Source organism: Eucyclogobius newberryi, unplaced genomic scaffold (assembly GCF_026437365.1).
Source record: "Eucyclogobius newberryi isolate DKJ021-1_F unplaced genomic scaffold, fEucNew1.0.hap1 SCAF_2, whole genome shotgun sequence".
NCBI classification, from domain to species: Eukaryota; Metazoa; Chordata; class Actinopteri; order Gobiiformes; family Gobiidae; genus Eucyclogobius; species Eucyclogobius newberryi.
Window position 1 is genome coordinate 40,141,841 of NW_027315834.1, and position 24,946 is coordinate 40,166,786.

Consider the following 24,946-nt stretch of genomic DNA (forward strand, 5'->3'; position numbering starts at 1 on the left):
AATTATCAGTTCATCAGTGTTAGGCTAACAAGCAGATAACAAGCAGCACAGCGTTTAGCAACAGGATACTAACTGTTTTTTCTTGTAGCAGCCTGTTCTTGCAATGGTCACGTTCAAACAGTGTGCTAACTTTTCAAACACAAGGATATGTTGTATATTTCCCTATAACGACCCCATATCACTACCCTATAGCAGAGAGTACTGTCCATCAACATGTTTTCAACAAAAAACAGATGAACAGTATTGGCTGTGATCTTACTGGTTAAGTAGCATTTCAATATCATAGACTCTCAACCTGGAATAAGTTACAAAAAGTGTAAAAACTCAAAGAACTGATTCTAATTGGTCAGTTTAAATTAATGCAGACCGTTTTGGAAATTAAATGTACGGTTTGTAACAGTTTTTGACACGCTAGAGGGACTGTGTCTCTCGGCTGGCCTGGGAACGCCTCTGGATCCCCCCGGAGGAGTTGGGTGAAGTGTCTGGGGAGGGGGGAGTCTGGGAGTCCCTGCTTGGACTGCTGCCCCCGCGACCTGGCCCCGGATAAGCGGAAGAAGATGGATGGATGGAACTGTTTTTAGGGAACAAATTCTTGTGATTGTCTAAATGTGCGTTCATGTTATGATCTGTGCTGCTGTCTTTGCTGGTTAAATTAAGGTGAAATGAAGCTTAAAGTAACACAATATGTTCTTTGTCTAACCCTGTGGCTGGTGGACACATGCCCAACACTCACAGGTTTCTGTCTTCCTTTTGAGGGCCATAATTGACACATTGATTAGGTCTTTTCCAGCCAGGGGCGCCGGTTTAAAACGCTTCCAATGCATTAAGCACCTTTCGACCTGTTGACTGAGCGAAATCTAGCTCCTCCAAAAGTCAGCTGACGACATGCAAAACTGACTATAACACAAAAATGTACATGAGGCAAGCCAGGCTGTTTGGATAGTAGAACCTGATGTCCCTGGTGATGTCTATGGTCCGACTTGGATCAATTAAGGCAAGGCAGATGTGCAGAATCATGGCTGGCCCTAGGGCTTAAAGAATACAATTCAATTTCCCTCAACAAATGTAATAGTATTAGGGCTGGGTAAAAGCAGACAAGTGGCCGGGGAGGAGTCTTTTAAAAGGCAGTCAGGCGAGTTGGACACTGGGCGGTTGGTCTACAGAAGAAAGAATCATTTATGCAAATATTTGAAAACTTCGACCCGTGCAACAGCTTTGCAAATAAAACCGGCTTGTGCTGCATCTCAGACCTCAGACAACGATGAGGATTTTCTGCAGGAACTTTCGACTCCAAGATATTACCGTCATGTACTTCACCGCCTTGGCCACCCTCACGATCATCCTTGTGGCGTCGTACCAGGCGCCCGGTTCTCCAGTGGACGTCTCCAGCCTGCAGCCCGAGCAGGCCATCCCGCCTCTGCCCATGCCCTTTCGCGTGCTCCTCGACCCCAGTGGAGAGCTTCAGCTGGCCTGGAACATCAGCTATGCCAGCCAGGAGGTGTACATGGAGCTGAGGGTGGACAAGGTGCACCACGGGGTCGTTCTGGGCATGTCCGATCGAGGGGAGCTGATCAACGCCGACCTGGTGGTGCTTTGGGACAGTGGGAACAGAAGCTACTTTGGGGTAAGTGCATTTGGAATATCTTGTAAACCTGAACACAAATTTGTCTGAACATTTTTTTAAATAATTGATTAGAATATCCAGAAGCTTATTTTTTTATCCTCAACCCAGTCCTGCCGCTCCAACACCACTTTGCGAGGTTATGTGTAAAGGTTAAGAACAGTTTATATGGTTAAAATTAGGGCTTGAGGACAGGTTAGCTAACCGCGTCAGACCGTGATAAAGAATGAAGCCTGTTGCCATGGCAATAAACAATTTAAAAACTAAACATTACATCGTTTTATTGGGAAAAGATCTTTAAAATGTTGCATAAAACAGGAGGCTAAAAGCCACAGAGAGAAACAAGTAGTTAAATAATGTTGTGTTAATATAATAATGTTAAAATAAAAACATTGAGGTAATGTATATCACAATAGAACACGCAGTGAAACAGTAACATTATAAAACAGTAACATTATAAAACGGTACAGTGTAAGGTCAGTGTTAGTTTTCATATCTATGGTTAAAAAATTAGGATGGTAAGCATAACGATTTACAATTTAAAACTAAATGTAATCTCCTTTTGAATGTGAAAAAGTCCTAAAAACGTTATAAATTGTGTTGTGCTATAAACCCTTCAAAAGTGTGGAAACGAAAACATAAAAATGTGCAGATGTGATATGGAACAATATGTGGTTTCAATGGAGAAACTGGGATTAGCCTCAGAATATCACAAAATATGAATAAATCTATGCAGTTTTGGAAGATGCAAACCACTCAGACACATGTGAGTGAGTCTGGTTTAAACACTTTTATAATTGTAATATATCTATTACAATAAACAGATGTAAAATACAAATAGTTTGCATTTTTTATGAAGGCAAAATCGGTTTTACTTGACAAATACTGGACACACACTCACAAACAATATTGACTCCACAATGTTTTTTTTTTTTTTCGTTTTATTTACATATATACTACATACTTTACCACAAATTATACTCTTTGTGAAGGTCATATCATTTTTTTAGGCCAGTTTTTTCCATCATTTGTAATAGAAAAGCAAACTAACTGACGTACACCTGTATATTTAAAATGGTTCTTTACTTTGTGCTGGACTGGTTATGGACTTAAAACCACCAGTATTTATATTCTATGTCAGTTAATCATTGAAAATGAATTGCCGTTTACTTTATTTTGCCTCCAGTCGCCTCCCTTCTGTTGTTTTGAAGGTTTTGAGGACGTGGCATTTTTAAGGTTCAAATAATAGTAAAATATTTCAGTTCCAACATAAATTTCTTGATAATGTACAAGAAATAAACTATAGTCTTTTGATACAGCCTACTTGTAAACCAACTTCACATGTTACTGTGCTGATTTTATTATATTTTCATTATAACATTTACTGGAGGGTCCATTACCTGCTTGTCTCCATGGACACGTTATCAGACGTGGCCGGGAATGTTTCATTGTATTAAACATGAAACGTAATGGCATTAAACATATGTATCAATGGATCAATAATCAGCCCTTATTCATAAAGACCTTTACAACACTCGTGACCAAAGTGCTTCACAATCAGAATCAGAAAAAATGTATTGCCATTGTCAGAAAACAAATTTCACAGGCTAGGAACGATTGAAAGATTGAATGAACAATAATACAAGCAAGATATATCAAATCAAAAAGGACACCATCTCTTTTGATTATTCTTGGTTCTATTTATCTTGTTTTGTCCGTTCAGAATCATTATTGGTTATTACATCATTTGGTTTTGAATTGATTTATCTTAAATTAACTTAATTAAATCCCATTTTCATCTTTAAAGCAAGTTGGCTTTTCTTACCTACAGCAGCTGGCATGTTGTTGTTTGAAAGCAGTAGAAACATTTAGTGAGATGTTCAGAACCGCTAAACCAGCCGTCAATTTATGTGTTTGTTATATTGCACTGGTTTGTTTTAACGGCAATTATTTCCTTAAAGAAAAACTATTTAGATTTACTATAAGATAAAAATTGACTTAATATGTCCACAAAATGTACAGTTTAATTTACAATAAAAAATAAGGCAATACAAAAGCATTAAATACAATACATTTAACAGTGCAAACAATGAGACGAACTGTACAAAATAATGTGTCACTACATCATTGAGTGTTAAATGCCAGTCTGAATAAATATGTTTCGAGCTTATCCCAGAGTCTGGGGCCAGCGACAGGGAAAGCTCCATCACCCCAGCAGAAGCTTTGTTGCCCTTAAAGCTCTCCTTGGGGTTTGAACAGACAGAAAGAAGCTCGGTCAGAAGGGACAAGGCCATAAAGAGCTTGAAAAACAAAAAGCACAATTTCAAAGTCAATTCTAAAAGAAACAGGAAGCTTATGAAGTGTTGTGTTGTGTTGGAGGAGATTGAGGGCAGCTTGGGCGACACCGACATAAAGTGTATTGCAATAGTCTCTTCACAATCTGATGAAGGCATAAATTGTGCTTACAAGGTTTAAATGTGACACGCAGGCATTGCCAAAACATCAGATCTTTGGGGTCACAGTAAGACTACCTTTTTTTTTCAATGTTTTAACCATAAAAAAAGATCTGTAATTTAACAAATACAACATAGATGAGTTTAATGCTGTGGAACACTCCAGAGAACGGTTGCATAGTGCACCTTTAATGTCCAGACAGAATTGATCAGATTGAAAGAGAAATGAACATGGGGGTGTGTGTTTGTGGTCCCTGATGCGTGAGATTGCTGTGTTTTGCTCTATGTGGCAGGCAGCTTGTTTATGATGGCTCAGTCACACGGGATTATTCTATCAGCCGCTGCTAATGAGGGAGCATTTACAGCACACCAGCAGCTCAGGTTCACCAGGGATTCATTAGAGGATATTAGCATGTGCAAAACTGCCCAAAACGCTTGTCAGGCCTTAATACAGCCACACAAATAATACTTTTACCCACACTCAGGTCTACTACATAAAGCAGGACGTCACATATTGCAAAAAGAAAACACAATACAGTCTTGAGAGATTCTCGCTGTCAATTCATACATTAAGGTTTAAAAATACACCCAAAATGTAATACCATATTTTCCGGACTATAAGTCGCACTGGAGTATAAGTCGCAAAAAAAATGCATAACAGAGAAGAAAAAAAACATATATAAGTTGCACTGGAGTATGAAATGCAGTTGCAAGTGTGAAAATAACCAATAATATCACGTATTAGTCGCTCCGGAGTATAAGTATATAAGTATAAATATAAGTATAAGTCGCACCCCGGCCAAAACTACAAAAAAGCGTATAGTCCGGAAAATACGCTAATAATAAAATATTCATAATGCCTCTGAATTACACAATTAGACACAGAACTCAACATAAAAGTCATCGTGAGTCTTGATTATAAAAATCAAAGCCTGTTTGAATGTAACCTTTCTGGTGGAGGATACACATGCGTCACCTGCTTGCCGCCATAGAATTATAATGACTGTAATTAGCACTCACAGTAAGAATGCACGTTTCTAAGGTCTGTTCTCGCGCTAAAAACACCCGTTGGCCCATAATCGGATAAATGACAAGTTCAATGCCAAACTGTGTGATATTCCAAGCATGGAGACGAGCAGGTAGCAGACCCCCCACCAGACAAATGACGTAGTACACCTTTCAAGACCCATTACCGGTACTTCTCATTGAATATTTGTGCTGTTGTTCCCAGGACGCGTGGAGCGACAGTGAGGGCCGCGTCTCCCTGGACACACAGCAGGATTACGACCTGATCCGAGCCGAGCAGAGACCAGACGGGTTCTACCTCCTGTTCAAGCGCCCCTTTGCCACGTGTGACCCCAGGGACTACCTTATTGAGGTGGGGGGGAGGTGTTGTTCTAGGCATTTTGTTGTAGAAATTAGTCTTGGTTCCAAAATACCAAAAGTAAACTTGTCCAGGAGTGCAGGAAAATGGACCGGATGGAAGTCGAAACGTCTCCAGAAGACTACCTTTGACATTTGTTCTATGGGTTGGTGCACAGGCGTTAACAGCTATCCTTCACCACTGTATACTGGGGGTTTACAGAGAGATTAGCCGTTATTTACTGCTTGACAAATGAAAGGGGCCTGTTCTGTAAATGTTTGAAGGATCAAAGCTTATGTGGGGCTGTGAAAGCAATGACAGTGAGAACAGTTGAGAAAGAGATCAACCAGGACTTGGTTGACCTTCTTTAGTTTGCTGAAAGTATAAAGCATTTAATACCACGTGAAAAGCAGCACATCCACCGTGTCGTTTTATGTTTCTGCTGCAGTGCTGGGACAAACGTCTGTGGAACTGATCACATTTTCATGGTTTTATGGGTGAATCTAAAGCGCCTAGAATAGTGTTCAGCACAATTTCCACTCAGGCATTCATTATTGTGATGATGGTTTGTGTGGGATCATGCTTTCAGGGGACGCAAAAAGAACGGCGCAGCATGATGGCAACAAAATGAAAAGTTGTCCTGGCTTTCTCAAAAGACACTAATTATAATGATTTTCATGTCGTTCGATCAGGATGGAACGGTGCACTTCATCTATGGATTCCTGGACAAACCGCTGGCGTCTCTGGAGCAGTTGAACTTGTCGCGGATAGAGACGGGGCTACAGAGGGTGGTGCTGCTTCGCCCAGACAACAGACCCCCCACCCTGCCCCCCGACGTCAGCACCCTGGATGTGCTCTCCCCCAATGTCATCATTCCCAGTCAGGAGACCACCTACTGGTGCTTTATACAGAAGCTGCCCGAGAACATGCCCAAGAACCACATTGTGATGGTAAAACCCACTGTTCTCATCTCCTACATTATAATTACATAAATGACAAGTCATATTAATAGTATATGTGAGTTTGAGTTAGAGGAGGAAGTACTGTTACAATAATACATTTTGAAGTGTTAAGAAAATATGGACTATATACTAAAATATAGAAACTAATTTGGGATAAAACTAAATGTACAAGATGTATATAAAAAACATGAGCTAGAATAAATACTGTAAATAGAAGAATGAATTCATTTAGCTCCGTTTGTGTCATTATGAAGTCATTAATTCAGCCACCTACTGCTCAAGTCGTATTCTAGTACAAATAAAAAGTACACACGATAAATATTGAGCCCCAAAAATGATTGTTCCATCTTCTATATCTATTGATATCGTAATATCCCGACTTGGAAGGAAGTAGTGAGTACACCCGTAAATTAATTCCATTCAATTAATTAATATTGCCATAGAAAGTAACACCATTTTACTGAAGATGTTTGTATATTATTATTCATTTTTTTGTGGAGTAAAAGCCTGATATTGTTGTTGTATTTGTAGAAATGACTGCAAATGCAAGTAGTTGTATAGTTGTAGCTTTGAAATATATATGCACTTAAACATATATACTTATACTCTGGAGCGACTTGATATTATTTGTTATTTTCACACTTGAAACCGCATTTCATACTCCAGTGCAACTTATATATGTTTTTTTCTTCTACGGAATTCTTCTATTGCCGCTCATGACAACTATAGACAACTACAATGACAGCACCAAATGATACAGTTTCCTTTCTTTATTAATCCATATTGTGATGGTGAATGCCAAACCATCCACACATCCTGCACGAGTCTGATAGAACAACTCCGCTTTACCTGTAGGAGGAAAAACATGCGTAAAACTATTATCCATCGCTTATCTTGATTCCCGCCTGCTTTGTCCGTGTCAGTACGAGCCCATGATCACGGCGGGAAACGAAGTCGTGGTGCATCATATGGAGGTGTTTGAGTGTGACCCGGCAGAGCATGAGGTGCCCAACTACAGCGGCTCCTGCGACGACAAGATGAAGCCCAAGAAGCTCAACTCCTGCCGACACGTTCTGGCGGCCTGGGCCATGGGAGCAGAGGTCTGTACTTTTACCCAATCACAGACACGCCCGTCCAGATTACTGCCGTTAACCCAGAAGCATTCCCCTGATGCACGTACGGCCCGTAAAATAAATAACTTGTATTCCGGTGTCTACGTTAGAGGCTTTCGCATTACGGCCATGAGAAGACGTCAACAAAACTCCTTCTTCAATAATAAGCAGCAGCGCAGAGGAAACCTTGTAAAAGGCGATCCCACCCAACAGGTCTATTAAGAGCTACGACTTTGAAAGTGGGAAGCACTGCAGCAAACGCATTAAAACGTTATATAAAAGGCCCACATATACGCTTTAAGATTTGACAGAGATGACGTCAAAAAGGAACATTTAGTGAGTATTCGGCGTGGATGCTATGGCCTTGAAATCTACTGAATGATTGCTTTCTAAATATGGATGTTAGTCATTATTCTGTTTATTGATAAGTGCGATTATTCGGGTCGCAATATAATCGTAATCACTAAAATATAATTGCCATGGCATTTCAGCTCAGTCCATATCCGAAAAACGTCATGTTAAGTATTTCTTCCTCTGGCTGTTTAATATCATTACTTTTTCATTCAGAATGTTTGATTTCATAAAGCTAGTGAGAAAGGGTAATACTTGTGAAATAAAGCAAATGAAGGCATTCGCTGCTGTTTGGTCGTAGCCAACAATTGTGAATCATCATAAAATTGTTATGTTTCTTCTCACAATGAGCTCATCTCACTGATATCACTAGTGACATCCCTATTTCTAAATGAGTTCACCACTTGAAAACGTACACAAGCATTTATAAAAATCCCCCCAAGACTTTCTAGACCTGCTTTGCCTTTAAGCATCTCCATGGAGACAAGCAGGTGGTTCCACCAAGTTACAGGTCAGACGTGTGGAGAGGTGATCCTGCTTACAGTAAGAATACATGTTTTTCAGGTATTACACCACATGTCACATAGTGCACCTTTAATGAGAGGGCTGTTGTGTGTGTTGTCCTGGAAACCAAAGGCTGCACGTTGCTTTGACCACGGAAAGACGCCTAATGTTATCATGTCATTTTAAATGGGAAATATGACAGATTAGATCGCACATTTCACTAAAACATAGTGAATATGATTAATTATAAGTTAAATGTTACAAAAAAAGTGTATATTTTCCTCAAGTTTGACCATTTTGGTCAAGTTTCTAAACTTACTTCCTGGTTAGACATGAGCAGTAGATGTGAGGTTAAAGTAATTCCACATTACCTAGAAACCATACAGTAAACAAGGGTCAAAATCCATATAAATGACACAATAGTTGTGTCATTTGTGTCATAGTAGTTTGATTACCGTAAGTCCTGAGAACACCTTTTTTCTGTTACCGGTAAATGATTATTTAATCTGTCAGATAAATGTGTCCGTCGAGTGTAAAATGTCATTGGATTTCGGATGAAATGTCCCTCATTGATGACATAGACAGAAGGATTCAGTTTTAGAAGTCAGCTTTGCTGTACTTTATGTGTTTTTAATTTCCTTTCTGCAACATGACTGACATAGTGAAACTATGATAAATGAGTCAGTGTAATCCCGCATTCATCCAGGAGTGATCCATTGTAAAAAAGATTCAGCTCTTGATTGAGAAAAACTCTTGGATGAAACGTCTTGTTTTTCTAAAACACTGTCCAAATGACTACAACTGAAGCATTTCTATGATAAATATTTACCACAGGTTGTATTTAGACATATAAGACACAATTAGAAACTTGTCTTATGCACTGTGATAATGCCCATATGAGTAACTGTACTCTCAACCTGGTGGTCTGAGGGTACAGACTGTCCATTCCCTACAGCCTGCTACAGCCACATAAAGCAAAGGCGATGGGGGAACGATGCTCCTGTCACCATATTTCTTCCCCGCTCTCCCCACAGTATCACAGTCCGACCACTCTCTCTCTCAGAGGATTATCTGCCTGGCAAACAAAACAAAAAAAACGGGTGCCGCCTTCTGTGCACCACGAGCCACGAAGACAAGATTAGGTGGGAAATATTCAGTCCTCTTTCATCACCTCTTAATAGTGTTGTTTTATAGAGCGTGGCACTGTATCAAAACACGAGAACAAGGCTGAGGAGGGAGATGCAAAAAGAAGAAAAAGATATCAATAATGCATAACACTGTCAATGTGAAGGTGTGGAGATTTAATACGCTGGGGCAACAGTTGTATCTGCGTAAAAAGTGACTTCAGTTTTAAAGCTTTACTATGACACTAGAATGCTGTAACAAGATGTGGGTAGACAGACCACAAATTCAAACTTAATACACAGCAGATCAATAAGTGTGGAAAATCCAATTATGGACAGGTAAGACATTGAATATAGATAGATTGTGGCGTTGCAATCATCAAAATATGTGAGACGATACAAAGAGTTCAAGCATCAAGGTACAGTATAGGGTTAATCAATGTGAAACACAACAGGAGGAAATCTTTGTCCTCGGTTTAGACCCAATCAATAGATATGTTCCAGTTCTTGGAAGCCTGAAGATATAAAAATAAAACAACACTGACACAGTTTTCTCCATGTAATAATCTTTCCGTTTCAGTTTCACAGTTTTTTGCTCTGTGGGTGGTTGAGAGTTTGCAAGAAGCCTTTCCTTTATTTTTAGAATCCAAGTGTCCAGTGGAGTTACAAGTCTTTTGTGCTGGGAACAAGAGAAGTTTGAAGGTTGGGTTCAGCTTAAAATGGCTCGTTGTTTAAAGTTACAGAGAAATGTTTCATGTAAGAATTAGGAAACTCTGCATTAAGTCTTAAATGCAGCTTTTCCAAACAGTTTTCAGTTTTGTGCCTTATTTATTCAATTCATTCTTCGTGGTGCCTCGTAGCCACAGCTGCCCTGGGGCAGACTGATGAAAGTAGGGCTGCAAATAGGCATGGATAATATTGAAATATTGTATTATGATCATCATGACAATAATTATATTTACATTGGGGAGTGCATCATGGATGTGAATGTGTTTTAAATGGGAACCAGGTGCTCTTTGGAGATGGCGGGTGGATTCCTTTGTTGCACAAATACAAAGTCTGCCAGAGATGAACACGTGGCAGAGTAAAAAACCAAGGCACTCTGACAGGTTGAAGTTAAAATGTACATGCGCCCTGAGGAAGGCTGGGCAGAGCTGAAACGCGTCGGTGCATTTTTGAATTAAATAAGCCATGTTTAAATAAAGGCTTTCTAACTTTAACCCGTCAAAATGCCTTGGTATTTTCATCTGCCATGTGTTCATGTTTGGCAGACTAAAATTTATATTTTTGCATCATGCATTATATCTTTGTCCTTCACATTTTGGTGGTATAATGATAATGATTATCTTTGCTGGCAATTATCACGATTATATAACGTGCCACGAACGTTTCTACCCTTTTCATTGAGATAATAATGTGATTGTTTATTGTCCCATCCCTATAGTTGCAAATTTGCACTATAATAATAATAATAATAAATATAGCCGCAAGCGGCAATGATCGGCCCTCGCTACGCCGCCGCCACGCCGCAAGAGGAGGGGGCGCTAACGCGCCCCAATTGTCCTTTTATTACGCCTACTGCTGAATCTGTGACGCTGTCACATCTTCTCCCCTTTGTTTTACCATCAAAAAGCAATTTTATTTTGAATTCTTGGCAAAATGTGCGGCTTTGCCGCACAGACACCGTGACTCTTTGAATAAAAATGTGGATAACTTTTGATGGTCCACCCCTGAAGATGAGTCTCACCCAATTTCAGGTTAATAGGGCTGACGCCCTAAGAGGAGTTTGTGAAAGTCTAAAGTGTAAACATGTTCTGGCGATTTCCCCATTGGAATAACATGGAAGGTTTCGGTCATTGTTACAGCAACGCCATAACAATTATGACATGGGTCTCATTGACTTTTTTGATGGGGATGCCAAAATTGAGTTGTGTGTCAAATTTCATATAATTTCGCAAAACTAAATATTTAACCTTCATATAAAATCTGTAGGGGGCGCTGTGGGGCAAAGAGTTTAACAACTGATTCTAATTTGACGCAATTCGGACTTTATCTGCGCAAACGGCAGAAATGTTAAATTTGGGAGATTTCTGAAATTCTTGCTACAGTTTGCGGCTTCGCCGCACAGAGACCGTGACAGGTATCAATGTAATTTGGATAACTTTTGATGTCCCTCTCCTCAGTAACATTTTCACCAAATTTCAGCTTTTTAGGGCCAACGCCCTGGGAGGAGTTCGTAAAAGTACGACGTTTGGAAAAACTCTGAAGTCATGTTTAGCCATTTTTGAAGCAATATGGCCGACATTTGGTTGGGCGGACGGCGTTGCCGTAATAATATTTTTTACTTCTCTTGTCACCATCTACCTCTGCGCCAAATTTCATGATTCTACGATCAGATTTTTTTTGGGTCATTTCCCATCTCTCAATGCATTTTTGGTACATTTGGGGGCGCTGACGCGCCAATTTTTTTTATTTTAGAAAAGGGAAATAGCCAGAATGTAGAGAGGCACGATTTTTAGAGGTGTGCAAATTTTTGTGACTTTTCGTCAATGTTCACTGGGTGAAAAATAGGGGGGTTGGTCCCGAGAAGAAGAAAGAAAGAAAGAAAGAATAATATTCCGATACGAAAACAATGTTTCCCATTTTCCAAATATCATAAACTATACATTTTCGGAAAGCGCTCGCGCTTTCCTACCTCCGCCCACTTTGTGTTTTTGGCCCTCTATACAGTAATAATGTTCATTTTTTGCATTACATGCTTATATGCACGGAACATGCAAGAGATGGGGAACGTATTCGTGAGGTACTTAGCGCAAATGAGTGCTTTATATGGGGATCATCTCAATGTAAAGTGCTCGTTTAGTGCGCACTTTTGCACGGGCTTCGCCCGTTTACAACGGTAATGTTCCATTTTCCTACTACTAATTGGTATGCACGGGGCGTGCATGAGTGAAGGAGTGCGTTAGTGAGTGTTTGGAAGTGGGCGAGCGCTTCGCGCTCGATTTCGTGCGCACTACGTGCGCACTTTCGCAGCCGTGCTTCGCACGGCCTTACGAGATTAATAGGCCTCTCGCCAGCTTGTGGCGCTCGGGCCTAATAATAATAATAATAATAATAATAATAAATAGTAATAAATAATATATTAAATTCACTGTGAAAATGTGCTTCACATAATAAAAATCCAATCTGCAAACATTTTAGAAAACAACGATAAAAAGAACATGCCCATAGACCCCTCTGACCTCCTCGAGGAGCGAAGTGTCTATGAGAGCCAAATGTGACATCGGGCATTTACTAACAACTCCCTGGTCCTGGTCCTGTCCTGCTCAGCTTCTGTGCCCAGACCAAATCAGGCATTAACACAGTGTTATGGCAACGCAGGGAGACTTTACTTTCCATCCGACTGATCCTTAGCTACTTCTCATGCTTTTCTAATTATTACTTTCTGTGGCGGGATAGTCCTTCTGGTGTACATTTATCATAGTTTTACATCAGTCAGGTGGCAGGAAAAAAAAATTCAGTTGAAAATGGCAGGAAGTAGAGCTGAGTTTTAAATTAGTCATCAATAAGCGACATTCTGTCCAAAATGCAGAAAATATTTACACACAACTGACACATTATTCCGACAGTTCAAACCATAAATTAACAAAAAAAAGATGTTCTCAGGCATTAATATTTGTATTATCATAACTATTATGTGATTTATATGGATTTTGATTTTGTTTACAGTGTGGTTGCTAGGTAACAGTTGTGGAATTACCTATGCCACGTCTACTGCTCATGTCCAACCAGGAAGTAACATTTTGAATCTAATGTTTACCAGGTTTTAGTGAAATGTGTCCGATCAGATTGAAAAATGACCGTAGATCACGAGAAGATGTGGGCTAACAGCACTGTGGATAGCTTTTGGATTCTTCTAAAGTGTTGCAAAAACTATAAAAAATTAAAAATAAAACCAGGACACAGAGAAAAAAAAGCAAGATAATGTGCATAACTCCATGTGTTTGTCCCCACAGCCTTTCTACTACCCTCCGGATGCAGGTCTGCCCATCGGTGGAGTAGAAGGTTCCAGGTTCCTCCGCCTTGAAGTCCACTACCACAACCCTCTCATCCTCCGCGGTACACACACACACACACACACAAACACACACACACACACACTTCATGTTAACTACTCCCCGAACACACAGCAGGGTTCTTTAACTCCTGTTGAGGCGCCTCGGGTGTATCTTCACACGAGAACACAGAGTCTGCATTCCTATAAGTAGCAAATAGAAAAATCTATCAAAATACATTTTTTGAAGTACCTTAATTGTACTGTTAAAGCATCTTCAATTTTCGTGTGGATTTTATACATATACTTCTGTTTGCTCAAAGACAGATCTTGGATTCAAGATCTTTACACAGAAAGTCACCATGAACATGCTTAAAAATATCCCCTCAAACCATATGAGAAGTATTTAGTACATATCAGTTTAAATATCAAAGTGGCAGAAAGATACCAAGTGGGCGGGGCTAACATGTCCAACTCAAACATGTTCCTGACTCAAAATCAGGTCCTTTTAAATGAACAATATTTCTATGCTCTGAACTTCCACAGTTCTGTACAAGTTTGTTGAATAAATGCAAATGGAGTCCATGTCGTTAAGTCTGCATGAACACACACACTAACCAACAGCAGATGGACAATACCAACCGCACACCAGTTTCATCTGACATCAAGTATATTCAAACTTTATCATTACTGTCCGGAGTTTGTGATCAATATAAACCGATGTGAACATATTGTAATGTTTGAGTAAATGAATACACTCACAGTTCCAATAGTTTGACATTTATGGTCATCATTACATTATCAAACCATCATTTCTGGTAGTGGGATTTAGAAATGTTGCTGTCCAGTGCTGAAAGTTGAAAGCTCTGTTTATAGTCATGTTTTTTAGCTTCATGTTATATGCGACACTTTGAGGACTTTTGGTGCATTGCTGGCAAATGGTAACTGAGATATTTCCCACCTCCGGCTTGAAAAAATGCTCTGAAAAGCCGCTCCGACGCCTTCTTGTGAAGTATGAGCTGGTCGAGGGACTTCCACTCCACATACCAGATCAACTGGGACAAATTACAACAAAGATAGTGACCACAAAAACTGATTAAATGTTTACATTGTTTATTTTTAGCCATATTGTTTATATAAAAGTCAATTTAGCTTGAACGCTCGGAGGTCGGAACTCTATAGACGTAATGTTTAAAGTAAATAAAAAACTGCTGCGTTCCCGGTTGCCAGGAACGCAGCATTTTTACCATTCAATTCAATGTTTTGTTTTAAACTGTAAATTGCTATGGCAACGGTCTGAACCCTATAGATATAATATGAAAGCTCTTGTGTTGAATACTAAATGATCTGCTTTTCAACCACCATCGAGCACTCAGAAACATCCGCCCAGTCACACACTGCACACGCTCATATGCCAGTAGATGGGTTAAGTGTCTTGCCCAAGGACACAACAGCAGTTTGGGTCAGTGGCCGGGCGCTCTACCGCTTGAGCTAGTGCCTCCCTTAATACAAAACTAATCCGATGACACGTTGGTTGGTCTCGTGCAGGTCGTCGAGACTCCTCAGGGATCAGACTACACTACACTCCCAGTCTGAGGAGGTACGACGCCGGGATCATGGAGCTGGGTCTGGTCTACACCCCCATCATGGCCGTGCCCCCCGGACAGCACGCCTTCGACCTGAGCGGCTACTGCACCTCCAAATGCACCCAGACTGTGAGTGCTCTATGATAATAATGATATATGAGGCGGACCTGCCCAGTGACATTTAGATAATATTGTGAATTGTTTTGACGATATGCAAAATTGAAATATCGAGTATGTCATAAAAAAGGGTTTTAATGTAGTCATCTGAAGCAACAAAAGTGGTTTAAAATATGTTATATATGCTTATTTATGGGATTTGGTGTGTTTTGGATGATGTATTAACATCATTAAGTATGTTTTTCCTTTAGTTATTTGTGGGCATTTGTTTTTACAATTGTGGTACGGAAAAGTTATTATGTTTGTGGGAATTTAATTGTAGTTTAAGATAAGATAAGATATTCCTTTATTGTCCACACATGGGGAAATTTCATTGTTGCAACGCAGGTAGATACAGAGGAAAGATAACTTATAGGAAGATTAAAAAACACTCTTAATAGAAGAACTCTTATAAAACAAAAACTCTTATAAACAAAAACTCCTATAGACAAAACCTCTCATTTCCTAATAAGGAATGGAGGGGAAAAATAAAGATAAAATAAAATACAATTATTACATCTAAAACCGACCACATTTGCGTTACGTTTCTGTTGGACTCTAACTGTTGTTCTCGGAGATAGTCCAAGATATAACAATGTTTACGGCGATGTTTGCTAAATGTTCTGTGTGTGTCCAGGCTTTACCTACACAGGGGATCTACGTGTTTGCCTCTCAGCTGCACACGCACTTAGCAGGGCGTGCGATCAGGACCATGCTGATTCGAGGAGGCAGGGAAGTGGAGGTGCTCGCACAGGATCCACACTTCAGTGCACATTATCAGGTTTGTGTGTCGACTTTCTCCTTTCAGATGTTCCTTCTCTGAGCGAACGTGAGGTGAAGGAAACAATAATAATGTGGTCAAAAAGGCTGTGGAGTTGCAAGTAATGTACGTGCGTGTGTATTATTTTCACTTTGACATTCGGGGCACACCACTTCTTTGTCTTGATTAAGTTGTCAGATAATGAGATTGCTTAGTTACTTACTCTGGAGTCCAAGTTGGCACCACATTGAAGCAGTTCAGCTAGAAAATGTAAGAACCAAAAACTTGGAAAACACAAAGATGTTTTACTTTAAAGTACATAATACAGGTTTACTAAAACATACTTGTATTATACCATGCTAATGCTAACTTTTGTATAACAGCAGAGGTAGTTCCGGCAGCAGTTAATCACATTCTATATCACTACGCTGTGGACATCACCAAATCAACTACTGTTAGGAGGGACTAGCTTCTACTAAAACGGCGATAACTGACAGAAAACACAAGTAGTTCCGGCAACAGTTAAATCACATTCTATATCACTACGCTGTGGACATCACAATAACAACAGGTTAAAAAAGTAAATTACTGTTAGGAGGGACTAGCTTCAACTAAAACGGCGATAACTGACATAAAACACAAGTAGTTCCGGCAACAGTTAAATCACATTCAGTATCACTGCTCTGTGGCAATCTGCGAGGGAACTAGCTTCATGTATAACACAGAAATAACTAATATTTTCGACTTTTATAGACAGTGAGCAGGTTTTGGGCCAAGGTACAAACACATTAAACAACTTGGATCGGTGCGTTACAGTTTTAATGCACCTCCTAAGACGCCATGTCGTAATGCGTAATGAAACTTTACAAGTTTTTTCCAGTTTGTTCTCAACTTTTTTTCAATAAACTGACAACTGAACTAATCTAAGACGATAATACATATTTTGAATAATTAGAAAAACATGGAAAACCTGCACTTTCCACTAATAGCAGCAAGATCTGAGGGTTAATGCTGCAGTAGAAGTTTACAAAAGTATTTATGGGCTAATTTGATCATCATAAAAATCCACATAAATTACTTTTTTTTTAACACTGCCAAAATGCATACGCCAGCTTCTACTTAACTCCACTAAACACTGCCAAACTACCTTTCCAGAACACTCCATCCTTCATCTTGAGACAATACTGCCTCAAAGTCACTTATGAACTTACAGTAAATCATAGCCAGAGAAAACACACCACTGACTAAAGCCTTTGTCCTGCAAACGCTGTCATGAGTAACAGCAGTTATGGCGTCAGGACGACAACAACAAATCTCCCTGTCGACCCGGGATCAAAACTGACAAGTACCGTAATGTTGTTTGGAGGCCGCGTCCAACATCTGCTATGTTTTATTTATGCACAATCACCAGAGGCTGTTGCACGCGCACACACGCACACACACACGCACGCACACACGCACGCACGCACACACGCACGCACACACGCACGCACGCACACACGCACGCACACATGCACGACACGCACACGCACACGCACACGCGCACGCACGCACGCACACACGCACGCACGCACGCACACACGCACACATGCACGACACGCATGCACGACACGCACACACACACACGCACACATGCACGACACGCATGCACGACACGCACACGCACACACACACACGCACGCACACACGCACGCACGCACACACGCACGCACACATGCACGACACGCACACGCACACGCACACACGCACACGCACGCACACACGCACGCACGCACACACGCACGCACACATGCACGACACGCACACGCACGCACGCACGCACGCACACATGCACGACACGCATGCACGACACGCACACACACACGCACACATGCACGACACGCATGCACGACACGCACACGCACACACACACACGCACACACGCACACACGCACGCACGCACACACGCACACATGCACGACACGCACACGCACACACACGCACGCACACACGCACGCACACATGCACGACACGCACACGCACACACGCACACGCACACACACACACGCACGCACACACGCACGCACACATGCACGACACGCACACGCACACGCACACACGCACACGCACACACGCACGCACACACGCACGCACACATGCACGACACGCACACACACACACACAAAACTGAGAGAGACATCTGTCCTGCCGGCTGATACAATCTGTTTCACTATTGATGGCTCTCTAATGTAAGTGTACCTGGTGGTGTGCAGCTCACTGTCTCATTGGGCGTGTAAAGATGTTTTCAAAACCATCCCCCAATCCTATTAGCGCCTGTCAATAATCATGGCACGCCCGTGGGGGACAGCAGTGTTTTGTTTAGCGGAATAAATTGCCAGTAAAATTACTGTGAGGAATGAAACTGCAGAATGAAGCCATCTTGCATTGAAATTGGCTTTATTATATTTTCAGAAACAGGTGATTTTAGGACCGAGTAAATCGATGAACAGACACTTTTAGAGGTCTTTGTGATAAAGAGAGATGAGGTTGAATTAAAATGAATGCTTAAGTTAAATATGAGTTCATATAGTCCCTTAAAAAGGCTTTGTCATCAAAAAATAAAGTAAACCATAACACAATTTCACTGATTAATTGACATCAGATCTAAATACTAATGGTTTTATGTCTTTATAGCAAAGCAAAGTCATTTTAAATTTCCAGCAGGGAAATGTCTGTTATTTTTTCAATTACAAATGAAGAATTCATTAATTATGACCTTATAATTGTATTTGAGCTTCACTAAAGGATATTTTTTGTTGTTGAATATGTAATATATCATTTAATAAAACATTTTAACAAGGATTTTTGCCTTCATCAAAAATGCAAAGTGTCCGTCAGAACCTCCTAATAAATAAACAGATATTTATATAATATAACAAAAGTCTATAAACCGGACTCTCCTCTCATGTGACTGTGGTTTTTCCTTTGCCAAAACCGCCTTGATTTCTCATAATTTGTGATATTCTGAGACTTGTCAAAGTTTATTCATTAAAATTACCTGACGTTCCACTTCTCTTTTGCCTCCATTCCAGAATTTAGAATGTTTTTGTCAACACACTTTTAAAAGCTCTGCAGGACACCATTTTTGGATTCGGTTACATGCAAGTGAATTGGTGTTGGAGAAAAAGCTGCAGAGATGACTCAACATCTGCTACTTTGATGTGTGTCAATATGTTTTAACAGATGATCCGCAGTCTGAGGGAGATGGTTCACGTTTTACCAGTGAGTATCGCCTTCAGACGTTTCTAAAGTCTAAAGAGTTAAGGAGTCGTTTAGGCCTCGGGAGGAGGAACAGCTTGCTGCTCCAGAGAACTTGGTCTGAGTGCTCAAATTGAGTGGAAATAGTGACAGGCAGTAAACTCAAAATAGTGTCCCGGGTGAAAGAGCAGATGTGCCCTATTAAGACTAGCCACTGCAATTTGAAAAGGCTGGAAAGATGCTCAAAATACTGCCACGAACAGCTATGATCCTTTTGCAACTTTATTCTGAACTGGTATAAAAACTCCCTTTATCCGTGAGCCTCCTACGTTCAGGCCAGAGAGCAGGTTCTAGTGTCTACGTCATGCTCGATGTCCGTCCTATGTATGTGTCATCTGTTATATTGTGCAGTAGCCAGACAAATTTCCTTTGGGACAAAAAGTAATCTTGCATCTAAGCCTTTTAAGGTTTTTAGATTGTGTGAAATGAAGGTATTACTAAAGAGATGTGTGTGTCATAACTGCACAAAAATCATAATTGTTATTTAAAGCTGGGGTGAAAGGACAAGGTATTTGAATCTGTTTAAGTAGATCTCAGCTCTTACAAACCTTTGGCACGTCGTTCAAATCCACATGCATTAATTTTAGCACAGTTAAGAGCAGCTTTTTTCCTGACTCCTGACAATCAGAGCGCTCTTATTTCCAGACTGACGAAAAATGTAATACATTATTATTAAAATAGACTTATTTTTAAAAAAAAAGTCTTGCTTTTACAGTATAAATAATTTTCCAAATCACAACACAAAAGTCCCCCAGCTTTAACACAAACCTTAACCATTGTTCTTTTTTCACCCTGTTGTCTGCTTCTAGGGCGACGTCCTAATAACCAAGTGCACATACGACACAGAAGACAGGACCAAGCCCACAGTGGTAAGTCCATCTACCTAATACAGAACATTATTCAGACTTTTGCCCTCAACAACCTGATTTCTGTGGGCAATATTTTAATTCACATCAAAACAGCTGTTTCCTGTATGATAGTGAATCTAGATTTTATATTAGTCAAACCTCTGTATTGAGTCTATAGACTCACTTCAACATTAAAAACATAACGTTTGCCACTTCAAACCTTGAATTACAGTGAGGTCTATTTGAACACCCTACGATTTTGCAAGTTCTCCCACTCAGAAATGATGGAGGTCTGACATTTTCATCGTAGGTGCATTTCCACTGTGAGAGACATGTGGTCGGATGAGACCAAAATAGAACTCTTTCCTCCCTGTAGATCAAGCTTGAGTACCATTGGGGCAGATGACATAAGATTGCTCTTCTTTCTGCTCCTTTTTATAGATAAAATGAAATGAAATAAATAAAGCATTCTTCTTCATTAGTCTTCCTAAATAGAATTTTGTGAAATAATAGTTATTACAGCTTCTCTTGGTCTTGTGGAGTCCAGTAGTAGCACTATATGTTCCACTCGACTTACACACTGGAAATGACAAACCACTTAAATTCACCTCAATCTTTTTATTACCGAAGAATGCTTTGTAATCCAATCCATAACGATCCTATTGTACTTCACCGGTAACTTTATTTTCACTGTCCTAATGGCACGATGAATGGACTCGCTGAAACGCTGATGTGCACTTTTCACCTCGGCTCGCTCCACTCTAAATTTCCGCCCGGCCCGTGCAATAAACATGCAATTACAATATTAGACACGCCATGGCCCTTGCAATAAAGTTCTCCGTCCGTGTCCTGTTGTGCACGCTTCTGTCTCGCGTTGCGTTTTGAATCATGCGTATCACGTTAAATCCTTCGGTGACGTACAAACGAACTGCACTGCGGCATCGGTCCCGGTCAAGTCTTGCTCTAAATGTCTGCTGCTTGCGTAGGGAGGATTTGGCATCATGGACGAGATGTGTGTCAACTACATCCACTACTACCCTCGCATTCAGCTGGAACTGTGCAAGACCCACGTTGACCCGGCGTATCTGCAGAAGTACTTCAACTTCATCAACAGGTGGTTCCCTCATTTGCCTAGAAAACGCCCTTCATGCTCATTGAACTCGCACGCCTTTTCCTCCTTGACAACCGTGACTAAGCTTTCTCTGTTTTGTGCATTCGTCACAGCGTTTCAGGAACTTGTGATGATAATAAGCTCTAAAGGGAAAACAGTGTTCTTCAAGTAGTTTCCCCCCAAACACTGATTATGATTAAATGAGCCACTTAAAGATTAAATGAGGCACTTCTATTAAGAGTGTTTTTTTAAACTTTCTATAAGTTATCTGTCCTTTTCCTCTGTATCTACCTACGATGCAACAATGAAATTTCCCCATGTGTGGACAATAAAGGAATATCTTATCATATCTTATTAAATGCTTTGAAAACTGGGGAAAAAAAGAAGAGGTTTTGTTTTGTTTCATCTTTGAGTCTGAGTTTTTGCGTACTGACAATAGGGATGTCAAGATTATTAGGTCAATCGATTATTTAGGTCGTGAACCCAAAAACAATCATTGTGACAATTTTTTAAAGACAAATTATCCAATACACAGCCCAAAAAATAGAACCAATTGTAAAGAACTGTAATTTATCTGGCTGTTTTTGGTCACATTTAACTTTATTTTGTCTTTCGGAAAGTTCAATTTTGTAAAGACGGTCACAAAATTGAGGAACAGTAACACATTAGACCAGGGGAATGAAAGAAAATGAAAGATTTCACTGTTGTTTGGTCACAGTCTCAATGATCATGAATAATCGTGATGTTTTTTCTCACAATAATCGTAAACATAAAAACAGACATTGTGACATCCCTAATTGACACACACCACTTAAAATGTGACTAAACTAGACCTAAACCTGGCCTTACTGTATCCCTGAAAATATATTTGAGTGCCTGATATCTGTTTTTCTCTTAATGAATCGTATCCCTTTTTTTTTTGGATTCATTTTGACTTCGGGGACAACATACTTTCCACAAACTGTCCTCCAACCCGTCTGCCACCTTTTTACGGCAGGTTTCACGGCGATGACCACTGCGCGTGTGGAGACCCTGACGTGACGGATCAATACAACCAGCTGAAGTGGGACGCGTTCACTGCAGAGGTTCTGGATTCCCTCTACAACACGGCACCGTTCACTATGCACTGCAACCAGTCCAACGCCAAGCTCTTTCCGGTGAGGGCACACAGCACGCACCGCTAATATGAGTTAAAGAAGTTAAAGAAGCGAAGGATTTAGACTAGTTAACGTCAGTGGTCTGGGGAAAAAGACGGTGCGCTGTGTATCTTTAGGCATGTCTCCATCGTTTAAAATACAAGTAATTGCCTTATAGGTTTATATATGGGATGGATGTGACGGCATTAAAAGCAAATATCTTAATCACAGAAAGTCACAAACCTATGTTCTTACTTTGACATTACAATGAGTCAAAACTTTAACTCGAGTGATTGACTTTAGTGCATTTGACAGGTTAGACTACACATTTCACACTAAGATGTAGTGAAAGTGATTAGATTTAAGATTTGACTGAACATTTTGCCTAGTTGTCCCCAGTTTGATCATTTTTGTCAAATTTTTAAATGTACTTCCTGGTTGGATATGAGCAGCAACTACGACATAGGTAGAGTGCAGTGCAGAGGCAGATAGCACGCTGACGTCTAGAGACGGTCAAACATGGGAAATAATCAATCTAAAAGCGATGTGCCCATCCCGGAGACGCCCGTCATGCTGGCAATGGCAATAAATGGGAAAGAGTGTCTGCCGGTGTGGGCCAATAGATTTGGTTTTCCATCTGGTGGATCACTAAGCACAGACAAAAAGTATGATTCATGTCAGAAAAAATGTTATATTGAATGAATAGAAATGAAGGTTTTGTTATTTCTGTCATTTCTTTGTGATTTTAATGCATTTTTCCTGTTGTGTGAAGCACTTTGCCTGGTGTACGAAACGTGCTCTGCAAATAAACTTGCCTTGCCAACTTACCAAGCAATCGTACTGAAAACAGGAGGCACAATTTAAATAAATGAAGCAAAAATTATGATGAGAGTAAATATTCCCTTATACTTTTTGTTGCTGCATGGTTGTTTAAACTGTCAGAAAAGTGTGTCAGTTGTAAGTGTAATTTGATTCATACGTGAACAAATAAGTTCACGTATGTAAAACTATGATAAATATTTACCACAGGCGCTATCCCACCACACTAAGTCATAATTAGAAAACCATGAGAACATATAGACTTAAGCACACACTCATGTTGACATAAGCACGAGCAGCACTAACAGATTTAAGTCACACCATTATTCATTATCTATTTAAACTGTGTTGCCAGTGTTCTCCATTACTGTGACATGTGTAATACTGGTAGTACTACTCTATTTTTGGCATTGTTGAATAATTATCCTGAAGCAACGTATACTGTATTCAAGAGTGGTCGTATTTTGGCTTTCATTAGTGTATTTACAGTTCAACCATGTTTGACCAGTTCAGTACTTGATGCCTTTGACTTCCACCGTTTTATGCATTTCAAAGATTGCACAACTGAAATGTGCAAACACGTTTCAAAAATTCAGTTGACACCTGATGCTAACGCTACACACAACTTCTGATTCTCTGTGTTGCAGGGAGACTGGGAGAAGCAGACTTTACCAGTCGTGACCTCCGTCCTTCAAAAGCCTCGTTATTCCTGTGAGGGCCGAGCTCCGCCCACCGCTGCACCCTGAAAGGTGCTGATGGGAAATGTCCACAGAGAAGTCATGACCTGGTGTAGAATATTTACATTTAGGACTATGAATGTTCACTGTTCTCCTTCTTTACTTTCTGAAAATATACAAAGTGCAAAGTGAGTTTCTCAGGCGTTTCTTGTTTTGTGGAGTTGACTTGAGTGATTGAAAGTGAAGTAACGTTACATTAAACATAAGCCATTCCAATCTATATCAAAAACTAATATTAACTACTAATATTTTTAGATAACATCTAGTATAAATAAAGTGCTTGAATTGTGTAATATTTATCAGGTTGAGTATATTTTTACGGACTTAAAATATGATTCGTAAATAAAATAAGCCGTTTTTTTGTGCTGAGCAGGGGAATATTTTTGTGAGAAAATGCTTGTCTTTTCCTTATTATAAAATGCCACATTAATTTTTATTTAAACAATACATTTTATGCTTGTTCTATTTGCAAATCTAATTTTAAGACTTTGAAGAAAAAATCAGTTGTATCATTGGGACACTCCTGGACGAATGAGCGATTACACAGACTTATTTTAAGAGGGTAAAAATATACTCAAATCAAGAGTTAATGCTTGAATTAAGTAGCATTTATCTTATTTAAGACCATCACTTTTTCCAGTGTACTCTGATGCGTTATAGACATTTCTCTTGGCTTTGTACTTGTATGCAAGGACAAAATCAATAAAAACAAACATTTTAGAGGGCTTGCTGTTGAAATTTATTAATAAAAAGGTACATGGGTTTTACAAAATAAATACATGTACCTCACAGTTGTTTTATGCTTCCCTACAAGACTTGACATTAAATTATTAGCAAACAACAAGTGTTCCATAACGCGCCACAGTAAACAAATTAAAATAGCGACACATTTAGAAAACCTAACCAAGCCCGCTTCCGATATAAACCTTGTATCAAGTAAAGCTACTCGGGA

The 24,946-nt window shown here is 39.9% G+C and overlaps 1 protein-coding gene across 1 annotated transcript; it reads left to right on the forward strand.

The window, feature by feature from the left end:
• Positions 1-1,230: 1,230 nt before the first annotated feature.
• dbh (dopamine beta-hydroxylase (dopamine beta-monooxygenase)) lies at positions 1,231-24,010 on the forward strand. Its single transcript, XM_072453914.1, has 12 exons — positions 1,231-1,624; positions 5,306-5,452; positions 6,130-6,387; positions 7,323-7,499; positions 13,507-13,609; positions 15,093-15,259; positions 15,924-16,067; positions 19,269-19,307; positions 20,153-20,212; positions 21,178-21,305; positions 22,300-22,459; positions 23,905-24,010. The coding sequence occupies exons 1-12, from the start codon at positions 1,262-1,264 to the stop codon at positions 24,001-24,003; spliced, it is 1,845 nt and encodes a 614-aa protein (XP_072310015.1). The 5' UTR covers positions 1,231-1,261; the 3' UTR covers positions 24,004-24,010.
• Positions 24,011-24,946: the final 936 nt, after the last annotated feature.

Coding starts and splice junctions, on each gene's coding strand:
- dbh (XM_072453914.1), top strand. CDS start 1,262: ATGAGGATTTTCTGCAGGAACTTTCGACTCCAAGATATTACCGTCATG. Junction 1,625..5,305: donor GGAACAGAAGCTACTTTGGG/GTAAGTGCATTT, acceptor TGTTGTTCCCAG/GACGCGTGGAGCGACAGTGA. Junction 6,388..7,322: donor CCAAGAACCACATTGTGATG/GTAAAACCCACT, acceptor TGTCCGTGTCAG/TACGAGCCCATGATCACGGC.